Source organism: Chelonia mydas, chromosome 1 (genome assembly GCF_015237465.2).
Source record: "Chelonia mydas isolate rCheMyd1 chromosome 1, rCheMyd1.pri.v2, whole genome shotgun sequence".
Lineage (NCBI taxonomy): Eukaryota > Metazoa > Chordata > Testudines > Cheloniidae > Chelonia > Chelonia mydas.
The window spans coordinates 310,083,483-310,098,060 of NC_057849.1; the positions used below are offsets into that span (position 1 = coordinate 310,083,483).

Sequence of the window (14,578 nt, forward strand, 5' to 3'; positions counted from 1 at the left end):
TCCTTTCCTTTTTTTAAAATTGGTATAGAAATTGAAACAATATCTCCTTTGCAAAATAATCCTTTTATAATCTCATTCTTCTTCACTCCCCAGAAAAAAAGCTCAAGTAAAATGCAATATTAAAAAATATACATTGATAAAGACGACCACTATTTTTAGAGGCCCATGCTGTGTGTCTGCAGTGGGTAATCCTAATAAAACTGAGACAATTGGATTGTTCCTGATCTGGAGGGTCAATTGTTTTAAATTACAAACATGTAAATCTTTAGAATAATCTTTCTTAGCTTTTAGAGTACTCACTGCCTTGGCAATGTGATACAAAATAAAAATAAGCAATACAGTGCTACTGACACTTTTAAATAATACTATTGCCCACAAAAACTATATTAAAATAACATTATTTAGGTTGCAAAGTCAAGCACTCAAAAGCTGGGAAATGCCAGATATATGGTTGCCTCTTCAGTTTTAGTTCTGTGCCCCCTCGCCCACCCCGTGTGTATAATTACATAATAGTATAGTGCATATAGATGGAGTGGGGGGGCTGAACTAAGGTTTCTGAGGCAACCATACAACTGGCATTTCCTAGTTTTTTGAGTAATTGGCGTTTTGTGTGTAATTGTCTTGGACTTCTTAAGAAAAAGGGGGAAAAACAAATTTTATCATGTGGTTCAGTAACAAAATGGATAATATAAAATGTTCCCCAACCTAAAGATAGGGGGGATCTGGTGGCAACCTCTGTAATAACACAGATGAAAACTTTATCGAGTACTAAAACCAAAAAATGAGTGCTTTAAGCTTGTGCTCTGAAGGCTGCCAGACTTAGGCTCTAGGCTGGGGAATGAGTTCCCAAGGTGAACACCCTTTACTGGGAACTCCGCTGCTAGTCCTGCAGAATTCAACTCCAGGAACTAACTGTAATGATCTTGGGGTTCATTAAACAAACCAAATAAATGTGAAAGGAATAAAACTGGAGAGCTTCTGTGGTAAGCTGCTGCACACAGCCCTGGTGATCCCAACCCCGGCTTCCAGGGCACAACTCCAAACTCCTATATTCATAATACTGTCCCTTATGAGGGACCATCTCTAAATTATAATCTTCTACAAACACATCTCTACATCTTCCCTCTTAAAGAAAAACAAATTAACTCTTATATATAAACAACTAGCCACGCTCCAATAACACATTCTCAACCCATCTAGTACATTTCCATAAACGCAATGTATCTACTACCTAGAGAGGAGAGGTTACTAGCACATCGTTCTTGAGTGAGTCGTTATCACGCACTTTCCTCAAATACCCACTATCCAGGCAGGTTAGCAAGTCTCTCTGAGGCTGTGTCTACACTGGCAACTGAAAGACAAAACTTTTGTCTTTCAGAGGTGTTTAACCTCTTCTCTCCTCCCTCCCGCTCCCCCCAAAGGAAAAAAAAAAAGACAAATTTTTTGCCACGACAAGCACCGGTGTGAACAGTGCTCTGTTGGCAGGAGCGCTCTCCTGCCAACAATGCTAACGCCACTTGTTGTGGGTGGAAGTTTTTTGTCGGCAGAAGAGCCCACAAACAGTGGCTACGCTGTGTGACTTTTAGTGACACGGCTGTAGCAACACAGTCTTGTCACTAAAAGCTGTGTAGTGTAGACATACCCTTAGTCTTTCAGGACGTTTAGTCTCCCACTCTCATCTTCTGAGTATCAGCCTCCCATTAGCATGTGAGTTGTTCTCTCGTTCCTTTGTGCGTTGATGATAAAGGATCAGTCAGATGGGAAACCATAATCCACGTCAGCTATCAATGTGTTAGAACTTTCTGGGATTACTTGTAGATCCCTTCGATTACATCGAAATGTGTCTTCCTGGTCTGTCCGGACTACATAAGGCCTTGGATGCAGCTGTTCTTTAATAATACCCCTTTGGCCGCAAGTATTAGAGGTGTGATTCCTCAGGGGCACACACCATCACCTGGGTTAAGAGATGGGAGATCACAGGCCCTGTTTTCAAAATAATAATTCTGCTTCCACTTCTAATTTTTTTGTATTCCGTGTGGTTTCATTGTTATGTGATTTCATCAAGTTATCAGAAATTGGTAAATTAAATCTGATCCTTCTTCCCATTAACAGCCGAGCTGGAGAAAAGCCGTTCTCCAGGGATGTACTTCAGTAAACCAGTAATGCCCTAGACAAATCACCCCACACTGTCAAAAATCTTTTTCATAAGGCTCTTTATTGTCCCTATAGACCTTTTCACAAGTCCATTTGATTGGGGGTAATTTGGACTTGATGTTTTGTGATGAAAATCCCATCTATGGCAAATTGCTCAAAATCTGCACTGGAACATTGCAGCTCATTATCACTAAAGACAATTTGGAATTCCATGTCTGGAGAAGATTCCCTTCATACTGGCTATCACAGACTTCTGTTAGTACTGTGCAGTGTGCAAATATCTGGATACAGAGAATAATGTGACTATTAAATAACCCTTTGATTGCCAGGTAAATAAGTCAGTGCCTACCTTCTGATAAGGCCTTTGTGGAACTGGATGTGCTTGACTTCTCTGCATTTTGGATCTTCAGCATTTTGCAAAATGATTATTTTCCCCACATTTGTAACAGTATCTTGGCTTTGGAAAACTGTTTGGGGCCATGCTGTGATCCACACCTTCCACATATAACCGTCTGTACCCAGTCTTCCCCCAGCAGTGGTTTTTGTAGCAAGTGGTTCCACTCTTTGATTTGACCTATTCTGGCTATATTCTTTTGTATTCAGTACATACCCTTCAGCTGTTTGGCTTGTGCTTTCACAGTTTCTGCTGCCTGCATATTTGGAGAGCTTTTTCTAAAGTTAAATCTCCTTCATGGAGCATTCTCTCTCTTAACACATTGTCTTTAATGCCACAAATGATTCGGTCTCTGTCAGATAACTAAAGTCACAGGTTTTACTGAGTTTCCTTAATTCTGTGACATCTTGCTCTGTCTATGGTGTCATCAGTTTTTTGCATTCATGTAAAAAATTCATCTCTCTTAAAGGTTTCGTTCGTTTTTGGCGTGCAGTGTTCCTCAAATTTAATCAATATTTTGTCTTCACTCTTTCACCTTCTTCAAACTTAAAGTTGTTATAAATGTCCAATGCTTCCTCCACCGCAACATGCAAAAAGATAGATGAATTCATTCTATCGCTTTTTTTCCCCTCTGCCCACTAAATACAATTCAAATCTCTGTCTGAATTTTTTCCAGTTCTCTACAGCATTGCCTGACAGTTGAAGACTTGAAGGAGGTTGCAACACATCCATTTTTGGCTTTCCCTGTCCCCCTTTTTAAGCTAGTCAAGCTACTAGTGTACTCAACAAATACATGCAAGAGCCTCTGTGCCTAGTGCTCCACATGCTTCTCTGGTGCCCCCCTTTGACTCTGCTTTCTGTTCCAAACACAGGAGTTAACTTCAAGATGACTGTAGTTTCCTTCTCATTTGGCTCTTCTGACACCATGTAACAATCATGGGGTTCATTAAACAAACCAAATGAATGAGAGAGGAATAAAACTTTTCTGAAAACAAACTGGAGAGCTGCTGTGGTGAACTGCTGCACACAGCCATATGGTGTTCCCAACCCCCCTGCCTCCAAGGCACATCTCCAAATTCCTATGTTCATAATACTGTCCCTTATGAGGGAATGTCTCTAAATTACAATATTCTACAAACATCTCTACACTAGCAAGATCACCTGGAATGCTCTTAGATAGCTCTGGCTGGGTATAAAGTGGAACACTCAAGTTGCTGGGTTCCAAACTACTCAGACCTTTAAAGAGCGTCACCAATACTTTGAATTGACACTAAGAGGTCGACAGTAACCTGTTAGCTGTTTAACGGTCCATCAGACTTAGAATACGGGCAGCTGACTTTTGTTCTTTCTGAAGCTTCTTTCAGTTGCACCATTCTGTTCGGGTTTGATGCTGTAACCAATTACTATTATGCTAAATGACCTGGGACTTGCCTACTTGAGAGACTGCCTCTCTGTGATATTGCCAAAGAGGTAGTCAGTGGAGGCACTTGAGATCAAGTACCCATAACATAAAAGAATGGTTAGTGTAGCATTCCCATTGTGGGTTCCTTGGCTTTGCAGCTCACTCTCCCTGCCTCCTTTGGTTAGAAATATCTCTTAATTTGTTCTTCAGGGCATGCTGGGAAGTTTTGATGCAGGTGGCAAGGGATATGGTTTAAGGTATTAGACTTTGTTTGGAGACAGCTGTTTTTGTAAACAAATGAAGCTGATTGGGATAGGGATTATACAAATTCTACAAGATTAAATAATGGCAGAGTGTACAGAGCTGGGATGGGCCCTCTTAAACATGTATCTTTATAAATTGAAAGAAAATAAATAAATTTGGCTTGAAATCACTTGACTGGAATATGTTAAGCAGGGGTCCCTGTCTGTGCACAATAGGGCCTGCTTCCTAAAGGCAGTGTCCTGCATATGCTTCAGCACTTGGCTTTTGTTCAATGTATTGTTACGACACAGATTCAATAACTGCTGCAAAATAGTAAAGCTTTAAACCTAAAGACATCAACTTCTAAAAACCCTTTCTCTGCCTTAAAAATTTAAATAAACTTCCCTAATCACTGACAAAGCATTTTTCAAAATAGTGGCCAAAAAGACTTGAAACAAGGCATCAGTATTGCCAGATAGTATTGTAAAGCATTTTAGAGAAGGATAATCTTGTTTTGCTTATCTAAAAGCAGGTTGTAAAAACTGCTGAGATTATACAATTTATAATGGAAATGCTAAGAGAACTTAAATACTGTTAAGTACAATATCAGCATATACTTAAGGTTACACTCTTTCTTTGCCTATAATACCAAACTTCTTTTTTCTCAAATGGCTTATTTTTTTTCCTTCTGGTTACACAGGGTTCTCAATCACTGCCACACTTGCAGATACAGACTGATTTACATCTTCCTTGCAAACTCAAACCAGAAGAAGGAGCTAATTTCTGGAAGAGCTGGGCACAAATAAAAAATGAGAATGTATGGAAGGATGCTGGAAAAAACCCTCAGGGATTTGGAAGTATGATTTTTAACTTACTTTTCACCATTCATTGAAAAGTAATTTTTTTCCACTGAATGCATCCGATGAAGTGAGCTGTAGCTCACGAAAGCTTATGCTCAAATAAATTTGTTAGTCTCTAAGGTGCCACAAGTACTCCTTTTCTTGGAAAAAAAAAAAAAAAAAAAAAAAAAAAAAAGATGTCCTTGTACATCATCTAAAGATTCAGGGCCTGATTTTGTTCAATAGTATCTTTCTTCACAGGTCATCCCATTGAATCCATGATTAAGGGTTGCAGAATTAGGCTATTAGATATAAAGAAGGCTCTGTGTAAATCATGATTTCACAGACTGCACAGAAATGGTGAGATTAGCCCAATACTGTGACTTTTGCAACAGTGGGGAGGCGGAAGGAGGCATCCCTGTTTCTGCCTTCCCTCTGTTGGAAAAATCAACGTATTGGGTTCAGCTATTGCAGTTGGGGGTTGGAGATTGAGACGTCTCATCATGTGGTGCTAGCTGTCTGGCCTAGACTGCTACTGTTACTTCCTGTCTGGCCAGCAGGGAGGCAGGAAAGGTGCTGACAATGCATGGGGATTAGGAGACCCTAGGCTGGCCTAACCTACGCCACAGGAGTCCCTGGCCGGCTTAGGGGAGACACCGCAGGAGCTGAGAGAAATTTTCCGCTTGGAGCATGAGCATGTGTGTGAGGGGGGCCAGAGCTGAGATGGATAGCGCCATGTGATGACACACACCCTGCCCCAGTTTGCCATGTCCACTCCCACCACTGGCCCACCACTTACCTGCCCTCCCCAGGATGGGATCAACCTACTTAAGCAGCCATAAGCCATAAGCAGCCTCTGCCTCAGCTGGGAGGTGGACGCTGGGATGCCTGCTTTCTGCTGTTGGAAAAATTGCAGCAGTTCAGCGGGGGAGGGAACTCAGCAACTGTTCATATTCTGGTATTCCATGAAATTCCAACACTTACCCCTGAAGCTGTTGTGATTTAATACAAAAAATAATACAGTTTACACAGAGCCTTAGTTGGAAACTGCTCATTCAGAATATTTCAATCTATAGCAGTTTCCAGAAACAGTACCAGAGCTCTTTTCTAGCAGTGTACTTGGTTATGTAGTGGTTTGTCACTTATAAAACCCACAAACTTCTCAGCATCAAAAAAATCATGAAAGATTTCCTCTTCATTGAAATCACACACATATTAGAGAGAAGAAAGGTTTATGCTAACTTGACAAATAACAGGAGAAAAATAACTTGGCTTAAACTTGGCTTTGAGCAGGGGGTTGGACTAGATGACCTCCTGAGGTCCCTTCCAACCCTGATATTCTGTGATTCTAAATATGCTCTTTTCACATTATAGGAAGAAAACCAATGACTTTTAGGGAAGATGTCCTTTCAGTGCCAATAGCAGAACTGAATTATGGGCTGTGCCTAATGACCAAAGAAGCTAGAAAGCAAGATGGTTCCTCTTATGAAGCAGACATGTTGTATTATTTATTTCTTTGTATTCAAAAGGTAAACATAAAATTCAGTTGGATGACTGTTGGACTCTTACTGTACACGGACAATTAGATCTTACGTGAAAAGTATTGTTTTCCCCTTCAGGATATAACCCATGAGAGCTAGTTGCCAAAGAAAATTTAAGAGAGCTGATTGTAGCTACTCATGCCGAGTTGAAAAAGCATATATTCCCTTTCCTGAAACCGTGTCACTAATGCAGAATGTAATGTGTTCTGCGCAGTCCCATAAAATAGTTTGTTAAAATATAGAATTAAACAGTGGAAGCTTAAAATTTTGAACCTGAGGATGGTGGGGGTTGGAATTGGAGGGGTTTGGGGAAGGGCACAATTTGGGCTTTTTCAGGCATAATAGGATTCCTCAATACTCAGCATACTAAAGCTTTCATGATAAGAGATCCAAAATAGTTGGGTGGCCGGGGGAGGGTGGAGGGGGAATGGGAATGGGAATGGGACGACCCACAGCTTGTTCAGTCCATCCTTCAAGATGTGTTGCTAAGCGAACTTAGTGTGGAGCAGGTTTTAGCCTATAAAATAGATAGGGCTCAGGTGCAGGTAGTGTTAACAGCCATCAGTTGAACTGTTAGAATATAGGTATTAATTTTGTTAGCGTAGACGAGGCCAGTGATAGTAAATTTGCACACACTGTTCCAATAAGTCTTAAATACCTGTATTGCTGATACCTGATCAATAGGACTAATGAGCTTATATTCTTGAAGTGTTTCTGAATTCACTGTGTCCTTCCAAAACTCACTTTCCAGTTTATTGTTCAGATGACTAAAGTCTAAATGGAGTAAGTTGATGTATATGCTTGTGTCACAGGCATTATTGAGACAGACTATTTGGGTGGAAGGGAATCTGGTTTCATTTTTCTCCCTGTAATAATTTAAATAGAACAAACTTAAAATCCAGTTTTTAAAAATGTACTAGTTTAGGGGAATTGCGCTCTCATGCAAAAGTCAGTAGAACTTTGTCAGTGGTTCATTTAAAACATGAGATGATTGTTTTAAAAAAAAAAAAATAGTATTTAAATTCCAACATGCGAGGCCAATCCACTAGGGAAAATGTTAGTGTGAATTGATGAAGACTTACTGATGTTCCTGTTCTTCTCTACTGAGTGAGTAATGTTTTTGTAGAGTTTACATTCTGAGCCATTTTATGGTTGAGACGACACAGAGGTTAACTAACTTAGTTATAAAATGAGATCTAGTAAAACAAAGCTTTCATTTCAGTTATTATCCTACCAACATCCGTTTCTTTTTTTATTCATAGTATATGTTTGACAATGACAGAATTGACAACATTTTTGCTGATCTTTATTATGTGAAGTTTTTGGAAAGGCTTCATGGCGTGATGAAGGGATGGTGTCCAAGAGTGAGCCCCTCTGGTAAGTGGAGAAACATTGGGGCGGAAATGAAGTCTGTACTTGACTACTATGTTCTGACATGAATTTATTTGTATCAATATTTGTTTTCCAGGGTATGTTCTGTCTAGTTGTATCATGGAGGAAATGCTATGGGACTGCAAACAACTTGGAGCACATTCTCCTGCTACTCTCCTGTTCACACTGATGTATTTCAACACTAAGTAAGAATGTTTTCTATAAAAGTCTTCCATGTCTGAGTCTATGTAGCCTACCAAATGGCTTAGTTTTTGTAACTTGCTGAAAAAGATTTCCCAAACTCCTTCTATCCCCTGCATACCAAACAGATGAATTGGTAAATATACTTTTAATGCTTGCCAAAACCTTACTATTTGTGTTTTGCTCAAATTCTCATTATCTCTTGATGAATAGTGCACACGGTGAACTGAAGGGGGCGGGGGAGTAGATAGTGCATGTTGGGAGTAGTCATTAGATTTATTTTCCCTGATTACTCATATCTAATTTTTCATAAGATAAGTACTGAAAGACAAACCTCTTATCATAACTTAAATAATTCATTCTCTTTTTTTATACTTCTTTCTTTACAACAGAACTATCATGTTGGTTATTCTCACAACCACAAACAATATTTATGTGAAAACCACTGTAGGACTCATTACTTGAGTCTTATAAGATACAATCCCTGTATGCTGCTTATGTAAATTCTTAATAACTTGGTATTTCTTTTTTTGTCCTGTCAGTTTCTGAACATCCATTAATATTGTTTTCAGTGAAAGCCCCATTTTAAATGCCAGGCAAACTATGTATACATTGCAAATAAACCACAGTTGGAAGGTAATATATTATTCATTTGTTCAGGGGTCGGCAACCTTCGGCACGTGGCCCATCAGGGTAACCTGCTGGCAGGCTGCAAGACATTTTGCTGATGTTGACCATCCACAGGCATGGCCCCCTGCAGTTCCCAGTTGCCGCGGTTCACCGTTCCTGGCCAACGGGAGCTGTGGGAAGCGACGGCCAGCACATTCCTGCAGCCCACCGCTTCCTGCAGCTCCCATTGGCCGGGAACAGCAAACTTTGGTCACTGGGAGCTGCATGGGGCCATGCCTGTTGATGGTCAATGTAAACAAAATGTCTCGTGGCCTGCCAGCGGATTACCCTGATGGGCCACGTGCCAAAGGTTGCCAATCCCTGCATTAGTGTCTTAAGCTATTACACTTCCCTCCCTCCTCTTCCCCCCACCACTTGCTTACCCTAATTGTGTAATTTAGAATTTTAATGTACTTAATTACATTGGTATTGAATTGTTCATCTCAAATTGGAATTTAACTTTCTAAAAACAGGTTGGAATCAAGAAGTCCTATAATATATGTTGACTTATTCTTCCCTTGTATAAATATATTCTTTCTCTGTATAAAACTAAATATTCTGATGTTATTTATAAGGTAGACATTAAATCAATGATTCTTCCTGACCGCATGCTGGTTGTACTCAATTATATTACAAGATGATCTTTGACTCTTTTTAGGATGTGTATTGACAAAAGCATTAAGATAAACATTTACTAAAATTTTAAAGTAACTGTTTCAATTCATGTTGGTCTGAATTTGACTTCCCTTTAAAATTATCTGGTAAATAATATCCTCTTAAAATATTTGTTAGTGCCTTTACTTTTTAATAAAAAAAAAATCACTGTTCTATGCAAGGCAAGTTTTGTATTTTTCCTCTGTTACTGCAGTTAACAAAGAAATACCATTCCTAGTTTTTTTAAATAGTTTTTCTTTCTGCACCAGAATCAACAAAAACGCAAAGCAATATTAACATTAATTATAAGATGTGCCCAAATATTAGGGGGTATAGAGACTTAAATGTTTTGCCAAAAACAGAAATTTAAAATAAACTTCATTTTGCAATCTTATAAAAGACAGCATTACTCTTTTTATAGTTGAAATGAATTTCAGTGTGTAATGATTTTAAACAGATTGGAATTAAATAACATCACAATAGAATGTGCATTCCTAGGTCACTGTTACGCACTTTTGATCTGTCATTAGGCTAAAGATTAAGGCCCCAGTTCTTCAAAGCACTTAAGCACTGATCCAAACTTCAATGAGGTAAATGGAAAGGCTCCCCTTTAGTTTGTTGGCTTTGGATTATGGTTTTAACCATGTGCTTAGCTTCAAGCACATACTTAAATGCTTTGTTGAATAAGAGCTGGAGAGTATGTCTACACAGGGATTAAAGACCTGGTTGGCCTAGGTCAGTTGCCTCGGGCTCATGGACTCAGACTGCAGAGCTAAAAATCGCTGTATAGATGTTCAGCCCCAGGCTGGAGCCTGAGCTCTGCGACCCTCCCCCTCGCAGGGTCCGAGAGCTCAGGCTCCAGCTCAAGCCCTAACATCTACACTGTGGTTGTGTTTTTTTTGTTTTGTTTTTTTTTCAGCCCCAGAGCCCAATTCAGCTGATGATGTGGTAAATTCTAGCTGTAAGTGTTTTATCCCTGTGTAGACATACTCTAAGTGCCTTCAACTACCCAAAAGTGTACCAATATTTTAACCTTCCTCTCATTCCCCAAATAAAAAAAGTTTGAAGCATTCAGAACGCGTTTATTTTGAAAGATTATTCTGTTTACTATGCCGTAATAAATAGCTCTCAGAATCTGATTTTGGGTTGTTACAATTATTTTTTAGTCTGTCTTCCTGTTTCTCTTTCATGTTGATTTATGTTCCTTTTATTTATGGTGGTGGAAGGCAGAGCTGATTATTTGCTATTAGAGATTCTTTATAATGTTGCTTAAGACTCCTTGGTAACCAAATTAGGAGTATACTACAAGCGGAGTAAGATCTCAAACAACCCTTGAGTTTTCACTAAAGCTCCAATCCAGCTGAAACTTCAGTGAGATGACTCACAATGTGTAAAATATTAAGCACGTGCATAAGTCTTTGCAGGATTAAGTGATGTTTTCTAACATAGTATTGGATCCTGCAAATACTCACTTTGTTGGGCTACTCATGTGAGCAGAGTTACTTCCAGGATCAAGTCCATAGATTAACATCCAAAAGGAAACACCTGTATAGTGAGATATTAAGGAATGTTTCAGCTCTCTGCCCTCACTTCTGGTTTTGGCACAATGCAGAAGTGACCTTTTTAAAATTTGATGTGGGGTCTAGATGAGCTCAAATAATTAGTTGAAGTCAGAATGTGACTTTGAATAGATTGGATTATATTCTGAATTCTTGTTGTGCCATAAAACAGTACTAGTGAATCCAATTACTCTGGGTTTACACGGATATAGCAGGTCAGGATTTGGTCCACAGTCCAAAGCTATACTTTTTATTGAGAATCTGGAAAGCCTTTTAAAAAAATATTTCTCCTCGCTTTTTTTTAAATACTCCCTGCCGAGTCTGCCAACTCTTTCTCTCTCTCCAAAACTGAGTTATAATTGTTTTTCTCTTGTATGTGAGTAGGTATTTCATATTGAAAACTGTGGAGCAGCATGCACAGCTAGCCTTTTCCAAAATTCTGAAGCAGACCCGGAAAAATACAGGCATCGGAAAGGACAAATGTTCTATAATACGATTCCTGAGGCTTTATGGACAGATTCTGGGAGGACGAAAAGGTTTGAACTCATTAGACTAGGATAATAACCTTTAAAATGATTGTGTACCATTGTTTGCCACTAAGATTGTGAAGGACATGACAAAAAAGCCTTCTTGGCAATTTGTTTGGAACCTGAGCACTGCTGTTAGTGTACATATATGCTTAGACCCTGTTCCTGCAGAGATAACTGTGTAGGTGAACCCCTCCAACTGTGCAGAGCCCCATTTAAGTCAGTGGGGTTCTTTAAGGAAGCAGGGGTTTGCCGGTGTGGAGTCAATCTCAGGACTGGAGCTTTAGATTGTATTCCCCAGCCCTAGTGATGCACATCTAGGTTGGGACCCTCAAATGCACTCAGCATTGGCCTAACTCTGCACCCACTGAAATCAATTAGAGCAAAGGTAGGCCAGCACTAAGTACAGGGTATTCTTAAAAATTCCAACTTTCATGTTTTTGGAGATAGTAGATTTTTTTCAACTTTTATTAAAGCTGTCTCCCTTTTTTCCTTTCTCCTCTCTCCCTTCATGTTTCTTTCTTTCTTTTCCATCTTTTCTACATCTAGTTCTTTTAGAAACCCAGACATAGGATTTCTTTCATAGATGGCGTTACGCTATGTATATTTTAGATCAGTTATGCTCAAAATGCTTGGGCCATTTCCTTGCTCCCTGAACTCCTCCTAATTTACAAACATGCGCACGCACCTCTGCCTTGGTGAAGCATATCTGCTCTCTTCAGTGTGTGTGCTTCTCTCCTTAAAACTATAACCTGTCATCAATCTGTGTGTGGAGTTCACATTGACAGTCTGTAGGGGAGAGGATTTTTGTCTCCAGCATACTGGCAGGCTTTTGTCCCAGACATTTTCCAAAATGGTTGGGAGCCATGGAACTAGCTTATTTAGAAGTTTAACAAACTACAACTCATTCTGTGCTCTGAACTGTCAAGTGATTGGCTTCATTCTCCAGTTACTACAGGTCTACTTTACATACGCTCTGCTCCATTATGGTTGAGTATCTTCTCTGCGGCCATAAGGCATAGTAGATTGCTTAAAGAAACAGCATCAGATATATGCTCAAATGAAATCTCTGCGCCCACTGCCTGAGAGGACTGTGCATGTACAGATGAACTCTTGAGGTGATTCCTAAATTATAGAATGAGAGGGTACATTCAGACTCTACAAGAGCATCAAACACTGGTTACTATAACTTTTCTGAATAGAGTTGGTCTCCAGAAAGGCTGGATGCATATTTTATTCTTTTGGGTCACTTTCTGCAAGTATTGAACAGCGCGTGGCTTTCCATAACACTTTCTTTATGCTGCAAAAGTTTGAGGCACCCCTATTATATGCTTTGTGGTAATAACTTGCACAGCTTCCCTATGTTACCATGTGATCTTACTGACACCAGGTTGCTTGGTGGTCGCTTGTTATAGCTTGTCTTAAATTGAGGCAGGGACCCTCATTTTTTTTGTTTGCCTGGGGCTGCAACGCTGATTGAGGCCTCTCAGTGCGACTTTAATATAAACCAGTAGGCATCCTGTATACGACAGTCAAAAATGCTAACCACTTAAGTTTAAGCATTTCAGATTATTAATGAAAATGAGTTTGAATAGTAGGGTTGCAGCTATTCCTAAAGAGACTATGACTTGGTTTCCAGAGGGTCTAAATCAACTTAAAAAAAAATATTAGTTAGGACTTCATCCAAAGAAATTGTATAGGATTTACTTAAAAGAATGGAGGATTTGGAGTCCTTAGGAAGGTTGACAGTATTGCCTCTTCTCTGTCTCCCCCTCATCTCCTTTCTCCTTCTGCCAGTTTGGGGAATGACACTTTGTCTACTTATCCAGTGGAAGCTAAACACTACCCACCAAGACATGCAACAGAATTTTTACCTGTTTACAAATCAGTCCCTTCCACGATGCCCAGGCATTCACTAGGCTAGTGAAATGGCATCAATCCTAGTGATCCAGCTGCTGGAGCCACTGAGCGGATTGCAAGGGAAAAGTCCTGTCTCTTATACGCTTTTTTTTGCAAAGCATTTTAAAATGGTTCCTAGCTCAGAAAGCATATGTAATTTTTGAAGAGGATTTGCAAAATCAAGTAATTTAAGAAGCAATCACTGAGTCATAGGTTGTTTTAGTGGATTTTCAGAGGTGCAAGTATGCCCATAAAGTCAGACTGCTTTAGACTGGATCTGCAACACCTATGACGGGGTTCTGCAGACACAGTGAATGAAATCCTGGCCCCATTGAAATCAATAGGACTTTTGTTGTTGACTTCATGGGGGTCAGGATTTCACCTGATACATTCAGAAAACTCATCACTGGTAAATAACTTTTTACATGAACAGTTTGTTTATATTAGGTTAAATCCTTATGTTTTAGGTCAGCCATACAACTCACAGTATACGTTTTTACAGCTACATGTTTTTAGCTGCCACAGTCTGCAGGGAGTACTTTACTGTTGCATGAGCTTCACCCTCTGTTTCCTATGATAAAAATTGTGCATACCGATAATCAGTATGGCTGACCTTTATCTGCTAGTACAACATACCAGACTGGCTTTATTTTCCTAAGCTGTCAGTCATTTATCCACAGACTAGGTCAGACCCTGGCAAGAGCAATACGTTTCTTATACTACAATAATGGTGTGCCTGTTGTTGAAATATTTAGCTGCTGTAAAAACATCATTTTTTTTTTAAAGGAGCCACATTGAAATAAGACTGTTTAAAATAGTACTATTGATCAAAAACTTTCATCAGTAAAAATACTTTATTGAAACTAAATGCTGTATTGTGAACATACTGCACACTATTTGTCTCTTTTTTTGATTTGCAGATGAGACTTACGTGGAACAACCTGAAAACCCGGACAACCCTTTGCAGTGCCCCATAAAACTGTATGACTTCTATTGCTTTAAATGGTAAGGCTCTAAGGACTTATTTTCTACACTAGTTTTAAACATTTGATGGCTTTCAACACATTTCATCATACTAGCTATAACAACTTCAGCAGTTCACAGGGAAAGATTTTCTCTTCTATA

At 39.4% G+C, this 14,578-nt stretch overlaps 1 protein-coding gene across 5 annotated transcripts in view; it reads left to right on the forward strand.

Moving 5' to 3' along the window:
* The window catches only part of LOC102939425 (transcriptional regulator QRICH1), a 36,018-nt gene that overhangs the window by 11,718 nt on the left and 9,722 nt on the right, over positions 1-14,578 (forward strand). For 3 of the 5 annotated variants that reach the window (XM_027819251.3, XM_027819250.3, XM_007056864.4), the window contains exons 3-8: positions 4,894-5,050; positions 6,407-6,561; positions 7,836-7,950; positions 8,042-8,150; positions 11,412-11,563; positions 14,374-14,458. In XM_027819251.3, the coding sequence (XP_027675052.3) occupies positions 4,894-5,050; positions 6,407-6,561; positions 7,836-7,950; positions 8,042-8,150; positions 11,412-11,563; positions 14,374-14,458 (773 nt within the window). Of the gene's footprint in view, positions 1-4,893; positions 5,051-6,406; positions 6,562-7,835; positions 7,951-8,041; positions 8,151-11,411; positions 11,564-12,503; positions 12,673-14,373; positions 14,459-14,578 lie in introns of those variants that run through there. The other 2 variants (XR_006292073.1, XM_043550612.1) reach the window with 2 other exon arrangements.